Here is a 26843-nt window from a genome sequence, read left to right on the forward strand (position 1 = left end):
TTTCGTTTCTATTATAATATTCTTCAACTCGAGTTCCATTTGGTTCTTTCTTGTAGTTTCTATTTCTCTACTGAGATTCCCTATTGAGTCAGTCATCATCTTTCCATTAATTCTTTGAACATATTTATAATAGATGCTTTTTAAGATTTTGCTAAATCTATCATCTCTTTCAGTTTCTACATACTATTTTTTTTTCTTACATAAAAGTCTTGCTTTCCTATTTCTTTACATGTTAAGTAATTTTTGGTTGAATATTCAATATTTTAATTTATCGTAGCAACTCTATTCTCATTTTTTTGGAGAGTTGTTAGATTTGTTTTAGTAATTTGCCTATGTAGTCACTGATGTTTCTGCTCAATTTTTTTATTCTTGTATTTACTTTTAAGCCTGACTTCCTAGGGGTTGCCCCATGTCTGTGTAACTTAGTGGTCAGCCAGTGATTTGGGCTGAGGTTAGGCTCAAACATCTTGAGCTTGAAATGCCTCAGATTAATCTTTGTGTAGGTTGGGGAATATGTACAAAATTGTTGCCAGTTTTCAAGTCATCTTTAGTTTCTACTTTTTGCCAGACTCTCTCGGGTCTTCCCCGCCCATTTATATAGTTTCCTGTTTAGCCAGGGTTGTGTGGGGAGCTTATGGCAGCCCTTTTATAGCTCTCTAGTTTCTAGGATCTTCATGTTAAATTTCTGCCTAGTCTGCCACTCATCTCAGCCAGGACCACACCTTGGGTTTACAAAGCTGTGGGTTTTTCCTGTTCTTTCCTGATCGAGTTCACCACTTTTAATTTGTGGCAGAGTTACAGGTTTTTACGCACTGGTACACATCAAGTCTGTCCTTTCTGGCAACAACACTGCTGGTTTTCATGACCAGCTTTGCACTAATAAAACCATTCTTGCCAACCAAGTTGATGGTAATGGTGGGGGTGTGAATAAACTTCTGTAAAAAAAAGCAGTGACTCCCCTGTCCTAACTAAAGCTCAGCAGTTTTTTAGCAATAAACATTTCTTAATTGTTGCCTGCATTTGGTCCATTTCCAGTACCCTGGAATGGTGGTTTTTGACAGTATTGTCCAGGTTATATTCATCTTTTACAGAGAAGAATCACCAACCTCTTCATGCTGCCGTAACCAGAAGTCCTTTTCTACGTTTATATTTGTTTATTCATCTTTATTATTTATATCTTCTATATACCTGCTAACTTTTCTCTTAATTGATCTTTCAGAGACAGAGAGTAATGTTTTAGTCTTCTACAATTGGTTTTATTGATTCTTTTATTTTAAGCAGTTTTGCATTGAGTATTTCTATTAAAATATTGTGTTTTGTACTTTTTTTTTTTTTTTTTTTTAAGATGACCGGTAAGGGGATCTTAACCCTTGACTTGGTGTTGTCATCTAATCGACCATCCGTATATGGGATCCGAACCTGTGGCCTTGGTGTTATCAGCACCACACTCTCCCGAGTGAGCCATGGGCCGGCCGTGTTTTGTATGACATTTTTGGTCATTATAAAATATATCACTTGCTCAGTTTAAAGCCTTAAATGCTATTATTCTTGTATTTTCACTCATGCTGAATGTTTGTTTATATTTTTCCTGATGTTATTTCAGACTGGACTTAAATAATAGTGACACAAGACCTCATGTGTGTCAGTGTTCCCCAAGACCACCCCCAGGTTTGTGATTCACTAGGAAGACTCAAGAGTACTCAGCACACGTACTCACAGCTGAGATTTATTACAGTAAAGGATGCAAAATAGAATTAGCAAAGGTAAAAGGTGCATGGGGCAAAGTCCAGAGCAAACCAGATATAAGCTCCAACAGTCCTCTCCCAGTAGAGGCACAGCGGACTTGCTTAATTCCTTCAGAAACAGGTTGTAAAGTATTGTCTACCAGGGAAGCTCATTAGAGACTCGGTGCCCAGGGTTTTCATTGGGGGCCTGTCACATAGGTAGCTAGTATGTACTGAAATTCCAGACTGCCAGAAGGAAAGCAGGTGTCCAGCATAAACCACATTGTTTGCACAAACAATGTAAACACAGTAAACCACCTTTATTAATTAGGGAACAGTGAGAACACTCCTAAAATCCAAGTTCCCAGATGCCAGCCAAGGACCAACCTTGCCAGCTGGCCTTTCTCAGAATAGTAATCTTAGGCTTGCTATATTGTTTTCTGCACAGCATCCTTGTCTTCTTTTTTAAAAAACTGAGCTACGGTAGTCCTCCCTTACCTGCGGGGATATGTGCCAAGAACCCCTGCCTAAACCTGCAGGTAGCACCAAACCTTATACCTGTACTCTGGTTTTTCCTATACTCGTACGTACATACCTATGATAAATTTTTATTTATGAATTTGGCACACTAAGAGATTAACAACAACAATAATAAAATAGAACAGTTATAACAATATATTGTAATAGAAGTTATGTGAATGTGGTCTCTCAAAATATCTTATGGAAGTGAACTCACCCTTGTGATGAGATGAGATGAGATGATAAAATGCCTGTGTGATGAGATGAAGTGAGGTGAATGACACAGGCATTGTGATTTAGCGTTAACTGTCACACAATTCAGAAAGAGAACCGTCTGCTTTGGGTGATTCTGGATCATGAAGCCATGCTGATGTTGATGGCTGGATGTCAGGAGCAGCCGATGTTGTTGATTAACCATTGGGTAGTACATACAGCGTGGATGTGCTGGACAGGGCTATGATTCACGTCCTGGGCAGGCCAGTGTGAGATTTCATCGTGCTACTCAGAATGACAGCAATTTAAAACTTATGAATTGTTCATTTCTGGAATCTTCCACTGTTTTTGAACCTTGGTTGACCACGTATAACTGAAACTGTGGAAAGTGAAACTGTGGATGGGGTGGTGGTCATTATACTAGTGTTTCACTCATGAGTGTAATGACAAACGTTCTTTCATTGGCTTTTGGCCATTAAGGGTTTAAACCCCAAATGATTTTAAAATATTTTTCATATAGTTTGGTAGTTGTATGATTTCATTCATATATCATGTTAGGGATCATCATTTATAACTTTGGTTTTTGTTTCAAAAAAGTTTTTTTGTTTCTCTAAACTTAAAGTGCATGCTTGTTTTGAAATTCTAATAGACAACAATACTGTATTTTCTATGGATTAAATTATATACTTGGAATGGTTTTATATTTGATGATTCTTCGTATCTCCCAAACATCATGATGCCTTTGTTTGTTTTCTCAGCACGATTACGCGGTGTCCATGACGGTCTGTTCACTGGACAGATAGATGCCGTGGATACTTTTAATGCTACTTATAGAGTAACTTTTGATAGGGCGGGGCTTGGAACTCATACCATCCCTGACTATGAAGTTCTTGTAAGTAGTATTTTATAATACATTTGTATTTTATGCCTATTAAATATGTTATGTAAAGTTTTCTTAGAAACTGTATTTTATGATAGAATCAAGACTACAAGGGCTGGCCAGTTAGCTTGGTTGGTTAAAGCATGGTGTTATAACACCAAGGTCAAGGGTTCAGATCCCTTGTACCGGCCAGCCACCAAAAAAAAAAGAAAGAAAGACTTCACTTCACCAAGGAAAAGACCCTGAGGGGTTCCCAGCCCTGTCTACTGGAGCAGAACTATACTTAAGTCTTCCGTTTTCCAGAAGCTAGGATCCCTCTAATGTACTTACCCATACACCGCTTTCGTGTAACAGAACCGATCATTCCTGACTAAATAATCTTGAGGAAGAAGCTACAAAACATTTTCATTCCAGATGTTAGATTAAAGTTAGTCCTCTTGCAGAATGCTTTTAAACATATGAAGTAACTTCTTATATCTTGATTTGTTCTCTTTTATCCTCAGAGTCCCTCAAGGTGGGTGTTAATTACCTTCACTTTTTGTGTGAATGAAATAGAGACATAAATCCATTAAATAATTTATTCAAGGCTGTAGAGCTGGTTTCCTGTCAGCCTAGACTAGAATCCAGATCTTTTGAATTTCTGGTATACGCCATTAAATTACCAGACCATTATTTTATGATCTTGCTTGATTTAGCAGTGTCATGGAAATTACATACGCTACGAATAAGTTAAAATAATTTTAAGAACTAATATAACTCTGCAATCTGATAAAGTTTTTAAAAAATGAATAATGAACTTTTTGTAACAACATAGTTTTTCTCTAAGCATTATAGAAATAAAATTGTTCACTTTTAGGCTCCGTTTTTTCATTTCTTTGTTATGAACTTGATTTTAAAAGATTATGACCTTATAATTAAAAATCAAAATGTTTTTACTTTCTTAGTGCAAAAATAGAAGAATCTTCCTTTTCTGATACGTATTCATACTTTTTAAAATGTATGACTCTGTTTATTGTCAGGGTTTTCTTATTAAACATCCCTTTTAGACAGCAACAATAGGGGAGAAAGAAAATTTGGATTAAATATAGAGCAAAGTATACCACTCTTAAGTGTTTATATTAAAGGATGGAATCTTCAAACCTCCCCTTTCAAAAAGGAAAATTGTTAAAATTAAAAAAAAAAAACAAAAAAACAAAAACAAAAAAAAACAAAAACAAAAAAAAACAAAAAGGAAAATTGCTTTTCTATTTTATTAATGTGATTTTCTTTATGAGATTGTACAAATATTTCTCCCTGGCTATGTAGGAGTTGACTTTAATTATAGTAAGATATATTCAGGTAGTGTAAATGCAGATAACCAAAGGTGGCCAAACAATACTTTAACATTAATCTTTGATTCTCCGAACCTGTTTTGATTCTTCAGTCTTTTTTTTTTTTTCCTTAATTCTTCTTTGTAGGTTCAACCTTTTAGCATCAAAGTAGTGTTTCCATACTTGGACTTCAGTCCTAGCCTTTGATCTTTGTGTAATAATATACACGCTATACCATAGAATATGAGTGGGTATATTTCTGAAGCTGAAATATAATGTTTATAAAGCTTGAATGATTGGTAAATTTCTTTAAGTTTTGTGGGTTATTTTATTTTCCCAAAGAGTAATGAGCCTCATGAGACGATGCCAATTGCTGCCTTTGGACAAAAACAGCGGCCTTCTCGATTTTTTATGACCCCGCCACGGTTACATTATACTCCTCCTCTCCAGTCACCAATTACGGTGAGTAGTATTTTAGAAATATCATCAGTCATGTAATTGATTATTATGAATGTGAACTATGTCCTTATGAAGTACACATCTATTACAGCAACTTCAGGAGGTACCCACATTATTTTGAACTGCCAAATCTTAAATAAAATAACTAAATAGTTGCTTTAACTCTAGAAATATTTTCCCTTTTATTAGATTTTAATACAGTATTAATTATAATAGAATTTTCTCTTTGTCTAAAATTAAGATAATTCCTTTTGAACATTCAGTGATTAAATGATTCTTTTTTATTCCTGTAGGATAATGATCCTTTATTAGGACAGTCACCTTGGAAAAGTAAAATTTCTGGCTCTGACACTGAAACATTAGGTGGTTTTCCAGTAGAATTCCTTATTCAAGTGGTAAGAATTACTCTGAATGTCTTTCTGTTTCTTTAAAAACTCAATTAATGTCTTTTGTGTTATTAACGTTGGAAATTTTTCTAGGACCAAATAGTTTTACGTGTTGGCTTTTTAAAATCATTATATAGGTTTTAAGAACTCCATTTCCAATAAAACTTGAAAATAAAAGTAATAACAGCCAAAAAAGTCTTAAAGGTCTTTTTTGTTGGGCTTTTCTTGGGTTTTAGTTCTTAATATTCTGCTATTTTAAGGACTTAAACATTCTAGCATGTGTTCTGAGAAATTCTGAATAGTTATCTGTTAATAACTTGAGTAAATATGAAGGCTTTTATTTAGTAACGTCGGCACATCATACGTTATCAGTCAACTCAATAGTTACGATGTCTTGGCTAGCTATATGAAACTTTATTTCTTTTCTGAGTCTAGAAACAGCTATTCGCTTGGTGAGTACTTAGATTTCTTAGTGTCTAATCACTAAGTCCTGAATAGTCTGACTCTTAAAAATGTAATGTTGTTTGTTTTGAAAATTAGATTAAATTGTTTAATTTGAATTATAGTCTATGTTTTGTTTCCTTTCTTTTCCTTTTTGAACATGAAAACTACTTGGCTTGGAATAGATATGATCTTTATAAATAAAAATGTTTATAACAATTAATTATAATATACACAGTGTTTGCCTTTTGCAGTTGATATTATTTTGAGGAAAAGTCTCGTAATTTGTGTTTATATGTATGTGTGTATAGCATTCTGTATTCCTCAATCATATGTTGTTAATTATCTTTGCAACATGAAATTTTTTATGCCTTTTGGCTTCCAAAGGTAGGTAAAGATTTTTTTATATGAAAGGTTGAAAATATGAAAAGAACCAAGACTTATCCTCTTCACAAATAGGGTACTTGTTTGTTTTTTAAATTTATTCTTTTAAATAGTGGAAGTGAAAACAAAGTTAATATATTATATTTGGCCAGTTGTGTGTGTGTGTGTGAGAAAGAGAGAGAGAGAGAGAGAGAGAGAAATTTCCAAAAGCAGAGGGAGCCAGAGCTAACTACCAATGCACTATGTCTGAAATACTGATATTTTTATTAATACTTATATGTTTGATTTTTTAAAATTTAATAGACTTTTTTTTAAGAGCAGTTTTAGGTTCACAGCAAAATTGAGTGGAAGGTATACATATTTCCCATGTGCTCCCTGCTACCACACTGCATAGTGTCCCCTATTATCAATATCCCCCACCAGTGGTACATTTTTTAACAGTTGACAAACCTACATTGACACATTTAACACCCAAAGACCATAGTTTACAGTAGAGTTTACTCTTGATATTGAACATTTTTTGACAAACTTATAATAACATGTATCCACATTATAGTATCATACAGAGTAGTTTCACTGCTCTAAAAATCTTTGTTCTACCCTTTCATCCCTCCTTGCTAACCCCTGGCAATGACTGATCTATTTACTGTCTCCATAGTTTTGCCTTTTCCAAAATGTCATATAGTTGCAATCATACAATATGTAGCCTTTTCAGATTGGCTTCTTTCACTTAGTAATGTGCACTTAAGCTTCCTCCGCGTTCCTTTTAGCACTGAATAATATTCCATTGTCTGGATGTATCACAGTTTGCTTACCTGCTCAACTACTGAAAGACATCTTGATAGCTTCCACGTTTTGGCAATTAAGAATAAAGCTGCCATAAACATCTGCATGTAGATTTTTGTGTAGATATAAGTTTTCATCTCCTTTGGGCAAATACAAAGGAATGTGATTGCCAGATTGTATGTTAAGAGCATGCTTATTTTGTAAGAAGGTGCAAACTGTCTTCTAGAGTGGCTGTACCATTTTTGCATTCCCACCAGCAGTGAATGAGAGTTCTTGTTGCTCCACTTCCTTGTCAGCATTTGGTGTTGTCAGTGCTCTAGATTTTTATCTTATTGTGGAGTTTTAAGAGTTCTTTGTATATTTTGGAGAGTAGTTCTTTATCAGATATACCTTTTGCAGATATTTTTTCCCAGTCTGTGGCTTGTCTTTTCATTTTCTTTACAGTGTCTTTTGCAGAAGTTTTTAATTTTAATGAAGTCCAACTCATCAATTCTTTCTTTCATGGATTATGCCTTTGGTGTCATATCTAAAACATCATCACCAGACCCAAGGTTATTGAGATATTTCTCCTGTGTTACCTTCTAGTTTTATAGTTTTGCGCACACCACACCCTCCCATGTGATTCCTTTTGAGTTACCATTTTGTGAAGAGTGTAAACTTTGTCTAGTTTTTCTTTTTTTTGAACGTGGATGTCCTATTGTTTCAGCGCTGTTTGCTGGAAAGACTGTCTTTTCTCCGTTGTATTTCCCTTGTGCATTTGTTGAAGATCGGTTGACTGTTTTTATATGGATGTATTACTGGGCTCTCTGTTCTGTTCCAGTGATCTGTTTATCTACTGATTCACCAATACCATACTGTCTTGATTACTGTAGCTTTATAGTATGTCTTGAGGTTGAGTAGTGTCAGTCTTCTAACTTTGTTCTTCTGCTTAGATATTTTGCTGGCTATTCTAGGTCTTTTGCATCTCAATGTAAACCTTAGGATGAGTTTGTCAATACCCACAAAATAACTTGCTGAGACTTTGGTATTGTGTTAAATTTATAGATCAAGTTGGGAAAAACTGGCCTTTTGACAATATTGAGTCTTCTTGTCCAAGAACATGGAATATTGCTCCATTTATTTAGTTCTTCTTTGATTGCTTTCATCAGAATTTTGTAGTTTTTCTCATATAGGTCTTTACACATTTTGCTAGATTTATACCTTTTATTTTATTTTTTTAATAAAGATGAACGGTAAGGGGGTCTTAACCCTTGACTTGGTGTTGTCAGCACCATGTTCACCCAGTGAGCTAACCAGCCATCCCTATATGGGATCCTAACCCATGGCCTTGGTGTTATCAGCACCACACTCCCAAGTGATCCACGGGCCGACCCTTATACCTAAATATTTTGATTTGGGGGTGTTAAGTAAGTAGTATTGTGTTTTTAACTTCAAATTCTACTTGTTGATTGTTGGTATATAGGAAAGTGATTGACTTTTTGTATACTAACTTTTGTATATCCTGCAACCTTAGTATAATCAAGTTCTAGGGATTTTTTTGTTGACTTTTGGATTTTCTACATAGATGATCATGTCATCTGCATAGAAAAGACAGTTTTAGTTCTTCATTCCCAATTACTCTACCTTATTTCCTTTTATTGTCTTACTGCATTATCTAGGACTTCTAGAACAGTATTGAAAAGGAGCAGTAAGAAGGGCCATCCCTGCCTTGCTTCTGATCTTAGTGGGAAAGATTTTAGTTTCTCACCATTAAGTATGATGTTAGATGTAGGGTTTTTGTAGATATTTTTTATCAAGTTGAAGTTCTCCTCTATTCCTAGTTCACCAAGAATTTTTATCATGAATGGGTGTTGGATTTTGTCAAATACTTTTTCTGTATCTATTGATATGATCATGTGATTTTTCTTCTTCAGACTACTGATATGATAGATTACATTAATTGATTTTCAAATGTTGAAACAGACTTGCATACCTGGGATAAATCCCACTTCATTGTGGTGTATAATTTTTTTTAAACACTTGTTTTAGTCTATTTGCTAGTATTTTGTTGAGGATTTTTGCATCTGTGTGTATGAGGGATATTTGTCTGTAGCTTTCTTTATGTGCAGTGTCTTTGATTTTGGTATTAAGGTAATGCTGGCCTCATTGAATAAGTTAGGAAGCATTCCCTCTACTTCTGTCTTCTGAAACATTGTAGAGAATGGGTATAATTTTTTCCTTAAATATTTGTTGGGATTCACCAGTGAACCCATCTGGGCCTGGTGTTTTCTGTTTTGGAAGGTTATTAATTATTGACTCAATTTCTTTAGTAGATATAAGCCTATTCAGATTGTCTATTTTTTTCTTGTGTGATTTTTGGCAGATTATATCTTTTAAGGAATTGGTCTGTTTCATTTAGGTTATCAAATCTGTGGGCATCAAGTTCATAGTATTCCTTTTCTAATTATCCTTTTAATGTCCATAGGACCTGTAATGGTGTCCCCTTTTTTACTTCTGAATTAGTAATTTGTGTCCTCTCTCTTTTTTTCTTAGCTTGGATAGAAGCTTATCAATTTTATTGATCTTTTCAAGATCAACTTTTGGTTATGTTGATTTTCTCAATTTTCTGTTTTTAATTTCTGTTCTAATTTTTATTATTTCTTTTCTTCTGCTTATTTTTTATTTAATTTGCTTTTATTTTTCTAGTTCCTTAGGTGGAAACTTTGATTATTGGTTTCAGATCTTTCTTCTTTACTTATACATTCAGTTCCATAAATTTCCCTGTAAGCACTGCTTTCTCTGCATCCCACAAATTTTGACAAGTTGCATTTGCATTTTTGTTTAGTTCAGAATATTTTTTCATTTCTTCCTTGAGATTTCTTCTTTGGCCTGTGTATTATGTAAAAATGTGTTGTTTAATTTCCAAGTATTTTGGGATTTTCCAGGTATCTTTATGTATGTTACTGATTTCTAGTTTAATTTCATTTTAGTCTGAGAGTATACATTTTATGATTTCTATTCTTTTAAATTTGTGAAGGTGTGTTTTATGGCCCAGAATGTGATCTTTCTTGGTAAATGTTTCATGTGACTGTGAGTAGAATGTGTATTCTGATGTTGTTGGATGAAGTAATCTGTAGATGTCAGTTATATCCAGTTGATTAATAGTATTGTTGAGTTCAACTATATTCTTACTGATTTTTCTGCCTGCTGGATCTATTTCTGACAGAGAAATGTTGAAGTCTCCAACTATAAAGTTGATTTGATCTATTTGTCCTTGCAGTTCTGTTAACTTTGCATCATGTTTTAATGCTGTGTTGTTAGACACATAAATGGTAAGCATTGTTTGTTGTTTTTATTTTTTATTTTTTTTTTGAGAATTGACCCCATTATCATCATATAATGCCTGTTTTTGACCCTGATAACTTTCCTTGCTCCAAAGTTTGCTCTGTCTGAAATTAATATAGCTAACTTTCTTTTGATCAGTGTTAGTATATTCTCCATCCATTTACTTTTGATCTATGCATCTTTGTATTCAGAGTGGATTTCTTGTGGATTTCAAAGTGATTATTGATTTAGTTGGCTTAATATCTATCATATTTTTTACTGTTTTTATTTGTTGCTCCTATTCTTTGTTCCTATTTCTCTCTTCTACTCTTTTTCTGCCTTTTGTGGTTTTAACTGAGTATTTTATAATTCCATTTTCTGTCCTTTCTTAACATATTAGTTATACTTTTTTTTCCCACTTTCTTAATGGTTGCACTAGAGTTTACAATATACATGTACAACTAATCCACACCCACTTTCAAATAACCCTGTGTAGATTCATGGTTAGTACTGGTACCCTATAATAACAAAATAATTCTAATTCCTCCCTCCCGTGCCTTGTATCATTGCTGTCATTCATTTTACTTATGCATAAGTATAAAGGAGCATATATACACAATCATACATAATTAAATACATTGTTGCTGTTATTATTTTGAACAAACCATCATCTGTTAGATCAATCCAGAATAAGAAAAATACAAGTTTTTATTTTACCTTCACTTATTTCTTCTTTGATGTTTTTCCTTTCTTTATTTAGATCTGAGTTTCTGACCTGTATCATTTTCTTTTTCTCTAAAGAACATCACTTAACATTTCTTAGAAGGCAGGTTTACTGGCAACAAGTTTCCTCAATTTTTGTTTCTCTGAGAAAGTCTTATTTCTCCTTCACTTTTGGAGGATTTCAGAGGGTACAGAATTTTAGGTTGGTAGTTTTTTTCTCTTAACACTTTATTTTTTTTCAACACTTTAAATATGTTATAACATCAGGGTCAAGGATTCAGTTCCCCATACTGGCCAATGCCAAATGGGAAAAAAAAGAAAAAGAAAAAAAAAACACTTTAAATATTTTGCTCCACTCTCTTCTTGCTTGCATGGTTTTTTAGAAGTCAGATGAAATTCTTATCTTTGCTCCTCTCTAGGTAAGGTGATTTTTTTCCTCTGGTGGCTTTCAGGATTTTTTTCTTTATTTTGAATTTCTGTAGTTTGAATATGATATGTATACATATAAGTTTTTTGGCATTTATCTGCTTGGTGTTCTCTTAGCTACCTAGATCTTTAGATTGGTATCTGACATTAATTTGGGGGAAATTCACAGTTATTTTTCAAATATTTATGTCTTTTCTCCCTTTTTTCTTCTTAAATTCCTATTAATACATAAGTTACACCTTTTGTAGTTTTCCCACAATTCTTGGATAGTCTGTGGGTTTTTTTTTTTTTTTTCTTCAGTCTTTGTTTTATTTGCTTTTCAGTTTGGAGGTTTCTATTAATTTATTCTCAAGCTCAGAGATTGTATCCTCAGCCATGTCCAGTCTACTAATAAGCCCATAAAAGGCATTTTTCATTTCTGTTTGTGTTTTTGATCTCTAGCTTTTCTTTTTGGTTCTTTCTTAGAATTTCCATCTTTCTGCTTATAGTATATTACACATCTGTTTTTATCTGCTATTTATCCCTTAGAGCTCTTAGCATATTAATTATAGTTGTTTTAAATTTTTGGCCTGATAATTCCAACATTCCTGCCTTATCTGAGTCTGGTTTTTATACTTGCTTTGTCTCTTCTAACTATTTTTTGCCTTTTAGTATGCCTTGTTATTTTTTCTTGTTAGTAAGACATGATGGACTGAGTTAAATGGGCTTTCCTGTATGGTGGTGAAGTGTAGGGGGAGGAGAAGTATTCTATAGTCCTATGATTAGTCTGTCTTTTAGTGAGCCCGTGCCTCTGGACTGTGAACTTCAGAAGTGCTTCTCAGTATCCGCGTTAGATGGTACAGAATGGCTAGAGTGGGCTGGTGTTGGGTTTTTCTCAAACCCCAGGTCAGTTAGGCTCTGATAAAACCTCAGCAGGTTAGCCTTTGGTTAAACAGTTTCTGTAAAGACAGACCTTGTTAAGTACAGAATGCTCTGGCTTAATTCAAAATGTTTAGTTTTTTCCTCCCCCTGCTGGAAGCAGTAGGAAATTTTTCTGCAGTATTCACTGTGAGAAGCAGGTTGAGCTTCCAGAAGTGAAACTCCAGGAAGTGTGCCGGAATTTTAATTCCATAACCACCCCCTCACCCCGCATAGCTGGGTTTCCTTGGAGAGTTTAGCTCTCAGAGTTGTCCGCGCCGAACCTCCAGCAATTCATCAGTTATAGCTCACGTTTTCCTACCTCAGCACTAGTTCCCGTGGATGTTTTGCTCATGGGTTTCTGCTCTAGTAAGTTATGATTCTCTGTATTCACCTGTCACTGCAATTTGGGAAGCAGCCGTTTGCCCTGTGACCTCACTTCTCTTACAGATGTGTGAAGGGTTGTTGATTTTTCAGTTAGTTCAGCTTTTTACTTTGTTATTAGGATGGAGTGGCGACTTCCTAGCTTTTTACGTTTCTGACTAGAAACCAGAAGTCTGTATGTTTGATTTTAATACTTAATTTTAACTTTATAATCTATGTGGAAAGCCTACTTAAAACACTGCTTTGACTATTATTTTAAGATATCTAGTAGATAAAAATGAAAGTTATTTTATGCTCTTTCCTTTTATAATATGTGAGGTTTTATAAAACTCAGTTTTGCTCTTAAAATGAGTCAGTATATATGTTTTTATTTTTTCTGTTTCTAATATGTTGTTTCTTATGACAAAATATTTAACAATTTTTGCAAGTTTTATAATTTATAATTTACAGTGAATTTTCTTTTGGTGGGAACTTTTTATTTCCTAGAGTCAGAGATTTTGAGGAATCTAAAAAGACTGATTCACTTTCTTAGAGAGAACCCAGTTTTGAAAAGAATGAAAAGGAAACAGCAATTGTTTTCTATCAAAAACAAGTAAGCAACACAAGAAAAACTGAATTAGAATAAACAAAAAAGGAAGAGACTGTTGCCTTCATCACAGCCTTTATCACTTCCAACTTTAAAGAAACACACAAATATTTATTAAAACCCAACAACATAGAGAAGAAGAGAGACTAATTCAAGCTCTGGACCAACTGAGCACTAAATAAAGGTCTGAGTGAACAAATATTTAACATATCTCACCAGGCCTTCTGCCTGTATTAACTTAGGCCAATTTTTTCAATTCCTCATTATGGAAAATTTTTAAAGCATATAAAAAGCAGGTAGAATTGTATAATGTTCCTCTCTGTGTACCCAATCACCCAGCTATAACAGTTATCAATTTCTGGCCAGTCCTATTTCAGCTATACCCCTTACCACTTTCTCCCTCTCCCTCCTATAGTTTTTTTTTTTCCCCCTTTTAAGTATTTGGAAGCAAATACCAGATATCATATCATTATCTGTAAATGTTTCATTATGTATCCCTAAGAGATAAGAAATTTTTTTTAAAGAAACATACCTACAAATACCATTATTACATCTAAAAAATAAAATAAAATGTGTTAATATCAAATATCCGGTCAATGGTCCGGCCCGTGGCTCACTCGTGTGATGCTGATAATACCAAGGCCACGGGTTCGGATCCCTATATAGGGATGGCCGGTTAGCTCACTTGGGAGAGTGTGGTGCTGATAACACCAAGGCCACGGGTTCAGATCCCTGTATAGGGATGGACGGTTAGCTCACTTGGGAGAGCGTGGTGCTGACACCACCAAGTCAATGGGTAAGATCCCCTTACTGGTCATCTTTTAGGGGGGGGGGGGAATATCCAGTCAATATTCAGATTCCTAGTTGTCTCCAATGTTGAATGCCCTCTTCCCCCCATACAACTTATTTCTGAAGGAACTGGATTGTTTATCCATAGAGTCTCCTACAGTCTGGATTTTGCTGACTATATCCTTGTGGTATTATTCAGTATGTTCTTCAGTCTTTTTATCTCATGTAAATTGGTAATTGGATCTAGAAGTTTGATTAAATTTGGGTTTTTTGTTTGGTTAGTTTGTTTTTATGTGACTACTTTTATAGGTGGTTTTGTGGTTTTCTGGTAGGAGGTCCATAATATTTTATCTCTTGTTTTTATGTTAGCTGCCATTGACTGTCAATGCCTAGGATTGCAAAATGGTATTCTTCCCATTCTATAATTTCTTCTTCAGTTATTAGCGGAAGTAGTTCTATGAAGAAAAACTGCCCCACATCTATTATTTTGTTTTCTGATGGTATAGTTTGTATAGGAAAGGCAGGATAAATGCTTGAGTCTTTATTTTTGTTTTAAGTTTACAAAATAATGAGTTTGGTAACTAGCATTCTCCAACAGTGGTTAATATTTTTAAGCATTACTGTGAACTCATGGATCTTAACATTGCACTATAGTTTTTTGCAGTTTTATTCTTTTGGCCCACAGATTGTCCTATTTTGGGCCAGTGAAAACTTGTTCAGGTTGACTCCTTAGTCCTTTCAACATGTCCTAGTTGCAATTTTTAAAATATTTTCTTGTCAGCTAATCAGATATGTAAAATAAAATACTTTGCTGTAAAATCTACTGCTAAAATATCTTGGTGAAAAATTAGAAATTTGATGTCTGATATACCTAAATGCCTATATTTATTCCAAAATATTACTTCTTTGTCTGTAGACCAAATTATCCAAAATTCTCATGATTAAAAAGGAACATATCAAGAAATTAAGGGAAATGAACACAGAAGCAGAAAAACTGGTAAGGATTTGTTTTGTTTTCTTTGCTTGTCTAATTTTAAAATGGTGAGGCCTTCTATATCTCATGATTTAAAAATATGGAACTAGCCAGCTGCCAAAAAAGAAAACTTTGTGATAGGGCCGGCCCGTGGCTCACTTGGGAGGGTGTGGTGCTGATAACACCAAGGCCCCGGGTTCAGATCCCATATAGGGATGGCCGGTTCGCTCACTGGGTGAGCGTGGTGCTGACAACACCAAGTCAACGGTTAAGATCCCCTTACTGGTCATCTTTATATGGGAAAAGAAAAAAAAAAAAAAAAAAAAAACTTTGTGATAAATGTTATTTTTAAAATGCTCATTTGCTATCACTATCTCTTGTTATACTGAACACATGCTATAAGTAAATTAGCAGTGCAGTGCATTACCCCAGACCTCATGATGGCATTGACTATTCAGATGAATAGGATTAATGGGTATATTAGGTTCTTTGACAGTTTGCATGAGTGCAGAATCTCTAGGCATAGTGCCTCTGACTAAGGAAGTATAATGACAGAGATTATAAAAAGTGTTTCAGAATAAGTAAATTAGAAATATGTAAGTTGTCATCTTTAGGTTATCTTGACAAAATTTGTATCTTATTTTATTAATCTAATGAGTCCAAAAAAATGATATTCAATTTTATTCATAAGGGAGAATTATCAGAATTTTTTAAAAAAACTATGTAGAAAATATTCATTAAGAAAATATCTGAGTTGTAATGAAATTCACATCTTGCTTAAGGATTTGTGGGATGGAAAACAGGTTTCATCTCAAGTACTATCTCCCATTGATTGAAAATGGCTGCATGAAATGTAAAAGTAAGGGAGGGCTCAGTGACTGGGCTCGGGGGCAAAGTGCTGTGACCGATTTCCACTGTTTCTCATGAGTACAGGAATTGGGAATAGTAGTACTAGTCATCTCTGGAATGTCATAAGGGGATTGGGGTAGGTAACAAGTGCACAGGTAGATACTCAACTGAATGAAGAATAATCCTCTTTTAGGATTATGGAATTTTAAATTTGAAAATGACTTCGAATTGTCTAACTCATCCTCTTCATTTTATGGAATTGGAAACTGAAGACCAGAGACATCAGGTGATTTTAGTCTAAGATCATACTGCTACTTAATAGTACCGATACTAAAACTTAGGCTTCTTGGTCCCAGTTTAACTCACTTAAGCATAATATGAAATTAATATTCTGATACACAGGCTATTAAAGATTGAAAAACATAATGTATTTTTTAACCATAAGATATTGCCATTACATATCCTAAACTTAAAAATATAAATGGTTGCTTCTTTCCTGTTGAGCTCTAATTCTCATCTTAATTTCCATCAGTTCTACTTCTGCCCCTTATTCTATGCCTTTTCAGTGCTCACTACCACTTCTGTGTTTCCTCTGATCACATTATAATTTTCCATCTGTATGCATAATTGAATTATTTCCCTTAATATTACTAGCTATGACTTTTTCCTGTATCTAAGTTCCATGCCTCAAAGTATTGGGCTTCCCTTTGCCCAGGTAGTCTTACCTCCTTTCAAATAGAAACCAATTTTGACATTGGCTTGGCCTCTTGGCATGTGCAAACTCTATAGAAGTCTAGTTGGCTTGGTATGTTTTATTATTTGTTTTGTTTTATTTAGGATTAAAAATAATTCCAACTATAAAAACTTAAATATTATAACACTATTTAATGAGGAAGACAATTCTTTATAATGCCTCCCCCAATTGATAAATATTATTCAGTTTAGTATATGTATAAATATGTTTATATGTGTATCATATGGATTTCTTTTACTGTGCATATACTATCATGTAGTTTTGAAAATTATTTTCTAACAAAAATGGAATTATGTCATTATATATGACTTATCTTGTCTTTTAAGATGATTGTATTATACCATAATTTAAGCAATCTATAGGATATTTGGGTTGTTTCCATTATTTTACTGAAGTAGTGCTACAATAAATATCCTTAGCCATATAGCTTTGTGTATTTGTTTGTGTCTGTCTGTAGGGTAAATTTCTAGAAAGTAGAATGGCTAGGTTAAAGTATATGAACATTTTAAAGATTTAATGAAACTTCTAGCTTAAGATGGTAATCTGAACATGTGTTTTCTTTCTATCCTTTACAATTTCACAAAAAATATGAAGTACCAAAAGAAATAGAAAAAATAACAGCAGTCTGCTTAGCAATGTCTGTGTGATTTCAAAAAATTTTCTGGCATGTTGTTAAATGAAACAGAAACCATGGCTACAAGGAAGTTCCTTACTGGAACCCTGAAGAGGCTCTAGGCCCAGAGTTGGCAAATAAGATGAAATGCAGTAGTGAGATGGAGTATTTTAAAAGGGAATTAATTCGGCCAGAAATTAAACAAGTGCTCAAAGAATGATGGAGAAGTAGCAAAAGGATACAGGAGTCAACATGGAGAGACTCCCAGTAGTCAAATCTTGGACAGTTTAGGCAATAAAGTGATTAATGCTACTAAGGGATACCTATAGAATAAAAATCAGAATCCCTGAGTCATGATGATGCAAATAATTTAATAAAAAATAAATGGGAAAAAGGGAAAGCTCTTAATTACAGTAGCATTCCAACTAATAAATGAAGGAATGATGTTAATGGAAAAATCAATGTTTAATGCATAACCCAGTAGCAGTTGCTTAAGGCAAGAATCATCAATGGAAATAAGTATGTGAAATGATAAATTTGTTAATTGGCTTGATTTAATAATTCCACAATGTAAACATACTGTATATCAAAACATCACATTGTACCCCACAAGTACACAATATATACAATTATTATTTGTCAATTAAAAGTAAAAAAAAGGTGGGGGGTTAATTCAAAGTCTATTTCTTCATTCCTTTTTTTCTCAGCAACAGAACTCATATGTGGCATTTACTCAAGGTAGAAGGAAAGAAAGAAACACACTCCTCTAAAGAATTCAAATATACTATTTGTAAAAAGTTAAGGTTTCTTTCTACTTTTGGTAATAGTAGACTAGGTAATTTGGTTTACCTTCCTCCTGAGAACTATTTCCTCCAAAATAAAGTATTAAAATAACCTGCTTGAAGACACTGGAGGATTAACAAAGCGTTAAAGAATTATAGGTGTAACTTTAGACCAATTGGACTTGGCAGATATCTACAGAACATTTCTTCCAACAACTACAGAATATACATTCTTCTCATCAGCACATGGAACATTCTCTGGGATAGACCATATGTTAGGTCACAAATCACGTCTCAAATTTTTAAAAATTTAAATCATTTGAAGTATCTTTTCAGATCACAGTAGATTAAAACTGGAAATCAATTACAAGTGAAACTCTGGAAACTATACAAACACATGGAAATTAAATAACATGCTCCTGAACAATCTATGGGTCCAAGAAGAAATTAAACAGGAAATCAAAAAATTTCTTGAAACTAATGAAAATAAAGACACATCATACCAAAACCTATGGGATACAGCAAAAGCAGTACTGAGAGGGAAGTTTATTGCAATAAATACATCAAAAGAATAGAAAGATTTCAAATAAACAACCTAAAGCTACACCTCAAAGAACTAGAAAAACAAGAACAACTCAATCCCAAAAGTAGTAGATGGAAAGAAGTAATTAATATCAGAGCAAAACTAAATGAAATAGAGACCCAAAAAACAAAACACAAGATCAGTGAAACAAGTTGTTTATTTGTGAAGAGAAACAAAATAGAGAAACAATTAGCTAGGCCAACAAAAAAAAAAAAAGGAGAGAGAAGACCCAAATAACAAAAGTCAGAAATGAAGAGAAGGCATTATAACTGATACCACAGAAATACAAAGTTTCATTAGAGATTATTATAAACAACTATACACCAACAAATTTGAAAACTTGGAAGAAATGGATAAATTTCTGGACACACAACCAGGACTGAACCAAGAAATCATAGAAAACCTGAACAAACCAATAACGAGCAACAAGATTGAAGCAGTAATCAGCATTCTCCTAACAAAGAAAAGCCCAGGACCTGATGGCTTTACTGCTGAATTCTACGAAGCCTTTAAAGAGGAATTAACATGAATTTTCTTCAAACTATTCCAAAAAATTGAAACAGAGGCTGTTCTCCCCATCTTATTCTATGAGGCCAGCATCACCCTGATCCCAAAATCAGACAAATATACCACAAAAAAACCACAGGCCAATATCTTTGATGAACACAGACACAAAAATCCTCAACAAAATATTAGCAAACAAAATATAGCAACACATCAAAAAAATTATACACCATGATCAAGTGAAACAATTCCAGGGATGCAAGAACAGTTTAACATACAGAAGTTAATAAATGTGATACACCACATCAACAAAATCAAGGACAAAAACCATATGATTTTCTCAATAAATGCAGAAAAAGCATTTGACAGAATCAACATTGCTTCATGATAAAGACTCTCAACAAGTTAGGTATAGAAGGAAAATATCTCAAAACAATAAAAGCCTTATATGGCAAACGCACCACCAATATCATCCTGAATGAGTCAGTGCAATCCCCATCAAAATACCAATGGTATTCTTCATAGAAATAGAAAAAACAATGCTAACGTTCATATGGAACACTAAAAGACCCCAAATAGCCAAAGCAATCCTGAGCAAAAAAAAAAAAAAAAAAAGCCAGAGGCATTACCCTTCCTGACTTCAAATTGTACTATAAAGCTATGGTAACCAAATCAGCATCGTACTGGAATAAAAACCAACACTCAGACCAGTGGAACAGAATAGAGAACCCAGAAATCGACCCACATACTTACAGCCAACTGATCTTCAACAAAGGCACCAAGAATATACACTGGGGAAAAGAATTCCTTTTCAATAAATGGTGCCGGGAGAACTGGACATCCATATGTAGAAGAATTAAACTAGACCTGTATCTCTCGCCATATACCAAAATCAACTCAAAATGGAGGAAAGATTTAAATAAGACCTGAAACTATAAAACTCCTAAAAGAACACAGCGGGGAAACACTTCAGGATGTAGGACTGGGCAAAAACTTTATGAGTAAGACCCCAAAAGCACAGGCAACAAAAGAAAAATTAAACAAATCAGATTATATCAAACTAAAAATCTTCTGCACAGCAAAAGAAACAATTAACAGCAAAAAGACATCCTACAGAATGGGAGAAAATATTTGCAAACTATGCATCCGGCAAGGGATTAATATCAGGAATATACGAAGAATTCAGACATCTTAGTACAAATACAAGTAACCCAATTAAAAAATAGTCAAAGGAGCTGAATAGGCATTTCTCAAAGTAAGATATACCAATGACCAACAGACACATGAAAAAATGCTCAACATCACTCAGCATCAGGGAAATGCAAATCAAAACCACTTTCAGATATCACCTCACCCCTGTTAAACTGGCTATTACCAAAAAGACAGAGAATAACAAATGCTGGTGAGGATACAGAGAAAGGGGAACCTCCTACACTGCTGGTGGGACTGCGAATTAGCACAGCCTTTATGGAAAACAGTATGGAGGCTCCTCAGATAACTACAGATAGAACTGCCATATGATCCAGCAGTGCTGCTGCTGGCTATGTACCCAGAGAAATAGAAATCATCATGTCGAAACCTGCACTCCCATGTTTATCGCAGCTCTATTTACACAGGTATTGATATTCAATGCTGTACCCCACAGATATGTACAATCAATTATGTTTCAGTTTTTTTTTAAAAAAAGAATTATAGGATCTGGGAAAAGAAGAAAACTGAGATGGGGGAACCTGGCATTTAGGGTTGCTTTTTCCTTGGGGGCTTCTACAAGTTCCAGAAAAGGTGGCTGAGAAGCTGAGTGGCATTCTTGAGAGGTTTACACGGGTGGGAAAGACAAATGAGTCCAGAGACCCACCAAGGATTGAAGGAAATCAGCAAACCTTCCATAGTCTGAGTAGGGACCCAAAAAGCTACATTGGCCCAGCTTCAAATCATCTCAGTCTCTGAAATTGAATTAAGATGATTGTGCAATTCTAGGGCCTTAAGCCCACCAAAAATAAACACAAGTCCTTCAAAGGGGATAACATTACACTAGGCTTCAAATTATTTCTACAAAATTTTGTATACAGTGTCTACCACTCAATTTTAATCCCAGATACAGTAGGAGACAAGATAATCCTAAGAAAAAAACTATAGACAATAAGCAGACTCAGGATTATGGAATTTTTAAACATAGATTTTAAATGCTTAGCTTGTTTAAAGAGATGAGACAAAATTGAGAATTTTAGGAGAGAACTGGAAACAATACAACAAAAAGGACCAAATGAAAACTCCAGAAATAAACGATAGCAGTCAAAATTAAGAACTCAATTGGTATATATAACCACAGCAGATTAGGAACAGCTGAAGAGAGAAGTAGTAATTGAAAATAAATCAGAAGAAAATATCCAGAATGAAACATGGACAGAAAAATGAATGGAAAATACAGAAGAGAAAATAAATAATGAATATAGTGAGAAGCCTAACATACATATTGGAGTAACAGAAGGAAAAGAGAAAGAGAGAATGGGACAGAAGCAATATTTTAAGAGGTAATGGCTGAGAATATTCCAAAACTGTCAAAAGACAGCAGGCCACAGATTCAAGAGGCTCTATCGATCACAATGGGATAATAAAAAGATAATGACTCTTAGGTACATCGTAGTAAAATTACTGAAAACTAAACACAGTGAAAAATGCTTAGAGTACCCAGGGCAGGGTGCAGGTGGAGGAGTACTTTCAAAGGAGCAACAATTTGAGAGCTGACGTCTCCACAGAAACACTAGAGGACAGAAGGGAATGGAATGACATCTTCATGGGGCTGAAACAAAATAACTGCCCACTTAGATCTCTATAACAAGTGAGAATGCCTTCAAGGGTGAAGTTAATATAAGGATATTTGCAGACAAATTTATAGACTTTGAATACCTACACTAAAGGAAATATTACAGTTTTTGCCTAAGCAGAAGAAAAACTTGAAGTTCTTTTCAAGGAACTTGAAGTTTCAGGGAATGAAGAGCAACAAAAAGGATAAATATGTAGATTAATCTGAGTGACACTATATAAAATAATACCTGCAGCACTCTCTATGGAGAGATAATTAAATACTGCCCAACAATTGCCTATTGGTCAGGGTAGCAGTATGTACTGTATACATATAGACTTTGATAAATCAAGGATGTACGTTTTAATCTCTAAGGCATCTATTAAAAGAATGGTAAAAGGTGAACAACTACCGAGCTAATCAGGGGAGGTGGGTAGGGTGAGGAACAATAAAAATGTTCAGTCGATCCAAAAGAAGGCAAGAAAGGAAAGAAAAAATAATACTGAACAGATAGGACAAACAGAAGGGAAATACCTGTAGTAAGAGGATAGATAACTCTGAATATACCAGTAATATTAAATATAAGTAGACTGAATTTCCTGATTAAAGACAAAGACTGCCAGACTGGATTAAAAATAAAACTCAACTCTATGATGTTCACAAGAGACACATTTAATATAAAAAGATGCTGAAAGTATAAACTTTTTAGTGTAATAAAGATATATGCAGTGTAAAGTTTTAAAAATAACAACAGGGGGCTGGCCAGCTATCTCAGTAGGTTAGAGCATGGCCTTGTAACACCGAGGTCAAGGGTTCAGTTCCCTGAACTGGCCAGCTGCCTAAAAAATAGCAATAGTAAAAAAATCAGTAATGAAGATTGAAAAGCAGTTAACAAACTTGATCTCATTGGTGCAGAACATTATACCTGACAATTGCAGAATACCCATTATTTTCAAGCCCACATGGAATGTTTACAAAAATCGCCTGTATGCCAGAACTAAAGTAAATTTTAACAAATTTCAAATGATTGGAATTCTTTGATCACATTGCAAATAAGCTAAAAGTTAATAACAAAAGGATATCAAGGGGGAAAAAAAAAGCTCACATGCCGGAAAATTAATGCAGTGCTAAATAAGCCATAGGTTAAAGAATAAATTACAAGAGGAATTTAGAAAATGTTTTAAATTGAATGATATTGAAAATTATATACATCAAAACTTTGGGATGCAACCATGACTATATTAGAATAAAAAATGTTTGAATTGATGAAAGACTGAAAAATCAGTAAGTTAAGTATCCATCTCAAGAAATTAGAATAAGAACAGCAAGTTAAAGAGGAAACTAATGAAATAGAAAACAAATCTAAAATAGAGATGACCCAAGTCTAAAGTTGGTTCTTTGAAAGAACTAATAAAATTGATAAACCTGGAATCACCAATTAGGAAAAAAATTTTTCAAGATACAAGTCAAGAAAGAGGGGGGACATCACGATAGTGCCTACAGACATTAAAAAGATTACAGGAGGGGCCGGCCCATGGCTTACTCGGGAGAGTGTGGTGCTGATAACAGCAAGACCACGGGTTCGGATCCTATATAGGGATGGCCGGTTGGCTCACTGGCTGAGCGTGGTGCTGACAACACCAAGCCAAGGGTCAAGATCCCCTTACCGGTCATCTTTTAAAAAAGAAAAAAGAAAGATCACAGGAGGATACTATGTTATTAACTGAATTGCATCCCTCCCAAAATTCATAGATTGAAGTCCTAACTCCCAGTGTGACTGTATTTGAAGACAGGGCCTATGAAGAGGTAATTAAAATTAAATGAAGCCAGGAGAATGAGGCCCTAACACAATAGGACTACTGTCCTTATAAGAAGAGGAAGAGACACTAGGAGTGCGGGCACACAAAGCAAAGACCATCAGAGGATACAGTGAGAAGGTAGAGATCCGCAAGCCAGGAAGGAAGAAAGGCCTCATTAGAAACCAAACTTGGATGGAATCAATGTATTCTAGAAATGTATTTCTGTTGGATTATAAGAAATTGTTGTAAAAAGAACCGTAATTTATTGCTATCTTTAGGGGAAAAATAATTAGAATGAGTTTATACATGTTCGTGATGTAAATATACAATGATACACAACAACACACTGATTTATCTGAAAACTTTTAATCATGAAAGAATATTACATGGCACTTGGCTCTGATACAGATGGGATGATGGAGAATGCAACCAGTAACACATGTGCTGAGAGAACCAACCCTCTCAGCAATCAAGACTTCCCAGTTGCTCTAGGCCACTCTTTTTACTGAATTATTTGTATTGCTGAGCACCCCATAAATCATGTTTTTAAAAAAAAAGAAAAAAGAAACCAAACTTGGTGCCACCTCGACTGGACTTCCCGCCCCCAAAACTGTGAGAAAATAAATTTCTGTTTAAGCCACCCAGTCTGTGGTATTCTTTTATGGCAGCCTAAGCAAACTAATACATATTTTAAGCAACTTTCTGCAAAGTTGCTTAAAATTGAGAAAACTGAGATGAAATGGACAAATTTCTAGAAAGATGCAACATGTCAACACTGATACAAAAAGAAATGGAAAAAAACTGAATAGTCCTATAACTACCTTGAATCCATAACTTAAAACTTTGCCCACAGAGATTCTACAGCCCTGATTAATTCTTCCAAGCCAGTGAATTCTATCAAATATTTAATATTAATATCAACTTTCAAAAACTTCTTCTAGAGAATAGAAAAATACCGGAACACTTTCCAACTCATTTTATAATGCTTGAATAATCTGATACCAAAACCTAACAAAGACATTACAAAAGAAAAGTATTACAGCCACTCTTATGCATGAACATATAGATGCAAGAATCCTAAACAAAATATTAGCAAATGGAGTTTGTCTTTATACTGAAAAGGCACAGCACCACAGCCAACTAGGGTTTATTCCAGGAAGGCAAGAGTGTTTTTACGTTCTTGTAAATAAATGGAGTCCAGGGCCACAGATGATGATGACGACAGTCTCCACAGACAAATTATGAAAAAATATAAAGCCTGGAAGCTAGAATGACCTAAATACCCAGAAGCTCTCCCATTTGCTGCATTTGTAACAATATTTAATATGAATAGAATACGTATTTCCAATGGGATGGTGGATGCACAAAACACACCAGTGTCAGCAAAGTGGCAAAATTCATATAGCATTAGAGTCATACTTCAAGTACTAGGATGTCTAATGATGTCCAAAGAAAATATGAAACTTCCAAAGCCAAAGAACAGACAACAAATGATTTTAGAGCATCCTTATCTTATCTTAAATCAACAACTAAGTCTTAAATTCAGGTTTATAGGATAAGATCAAGGCAAAATGTATTAGATTACAGTGGAATAATATATGTTTCCAAAAGAAGGAAAAGGATAAATCATATGCTTAGTAAAACAGCTAAAATTTAAATTGTTTAAAAGAGCAGTTACAGTGAATACTACTGTTCATTGTGTTGATTTTTGAGGAGATGCTAACTACTTTGGGATCAAAGGTATGTTCAGGTTTGTTTTAATACCTATATTTATTAAAAACAAGGGCCGGCCCGTGGCTCACTTGGGAGAGTGCGGTGCTGATAACACCAAGGCCACAGGTTCAGATCCCATATAGGGATGGCCAGTTAGCTCACTTGGGAGAGCGTGGTGCTGACAACACCAAGTCAAGGGTTAAGATCCCCTTACCAGTCATCTTTAAATAAATAAATAAATAAATAAATAAAAACAAATGGAAGAGGGGGGTAGATTTCTATTCAAAGTAGCTCCTTTGGGGAAAGGGGCGGGGGTTAGTGAGAAATTGGTTAATGGACACAAAGAATGATTACGTTTTGTAATGATGAATATGTTAATTATCCTGATTTGACCATTGCATATTATATACAGGTATTGATAGTCAACTCTGTACCCCACAAATATGTATAATCAGTTATGTTTCAATAAAAAACAAAAAAACAAAAAACAAAAACACAAAGTAGCTCCTTTGTATTACATGTAATGAGCACAGTAAATATTTGTAGCCTTTGTTTAACAAAGTATATCTTTAAGTTTAACTGGAACCATCAAAAGGAAATAGGTGTATGACAGGTGATTTTAAGTTTAGTCTTAAAATGTAAATAAAATATAAAAACTATCCTCCAAGACTGTGCCTTTTCTATTTAAAAAAAAAATTTTATGTTTCTATTATATTAATGTGATATATGTACAGTACCTTGCAGATGTACTAAAAATCAAAATAATTATATCTTTTAATGTAAATACACCAATTACTTATCCTATTTTGTATATTGTGAATTGGAATTTTGCAGTGTATTATAGAGAAAAATACAAATTACTCAATTAGTTTAATTCCTTCTTTGCAGAAGGAAGAACCTCAGGTATTATAATATGAGATTTTATGTTTACTATCTCCAGAGCTATTTTTAAAAGACCTTCAGAAATATAGCAATTCTTCCAGAATTATAGATTGTAAATTATCTTGGTATACATTCCAGTTATTCTTCATAACATCTTTTTTATTTTTCTGTGAAGCTTCAGGTTAATAGCACTGAACTAATTGAGCACTAACATTTTTAACCCCAATGGGCTAGCCGGTTAGCTCAGCTGGTTAGAGCATCGTGCTGATAACACCCAAGTCCAGGGTTCGGTCCTCATACCAGCTGGCCGCCAAAAACAAACAAAAAAAACCAGTCTTAATGTTTCTAACCCTGAGTGTTTTTCGGACTATCTAGGAG

At 34.3% G+C, this 26843-nt stretch overlaps 1 protein-coding gene across 3 annotated transcripts in view; it reads left to right on the forward strand.

The window, feature by feature from the left end:
* The window catches only part of LIN9 (lin-9 DREAM MuvB core complex component), a 77919-nt gene that overhangs the window by 28689 nt on the left and 22387 nt on the right, over positions 1–26843 (forward strand). Inside the window, exons 8-12 of one of the 3 annotated variants that reach the window (XM_063082788.1) lie at positions 3215–3348; positions 4989–5108; positions 5399–5500; positions 15127–15207; positions 16226–16318. In XM_063082788.1, coding sequence (XP_062938858.1) covers positions 3215–3348; positions 4989–5108; positions 5399–5500; positions 15127–15207; positions 16226–16318 — 530 coding nt within the window. The remainder of the gene's footprint in view (positions 1–3214; positions 3349–4988; positions 5109–5398; positions 5501–15126; positions 15208–16225; positions 16319–26843) is intronic. The other 2 variants (XM_063082789.1, XM_063082790.1) reach the window with 2 other exon arrangements.

Source organism: Cynocephalus volans, chromosome 18 (genome assembly GCF_027409185.1).
Source record: "Cynocephalus volans isolate mCynVol1 chromosome 18, mCynVol1.pri, whole genome shotgun sequence".
Classification (NCBI taxonomy): Eukaryota; Metazoa; Chordata; class Mammalia; order Dermoptera; family Cynocephalidae; genus Cynocephalus; species Cynocephalus volans.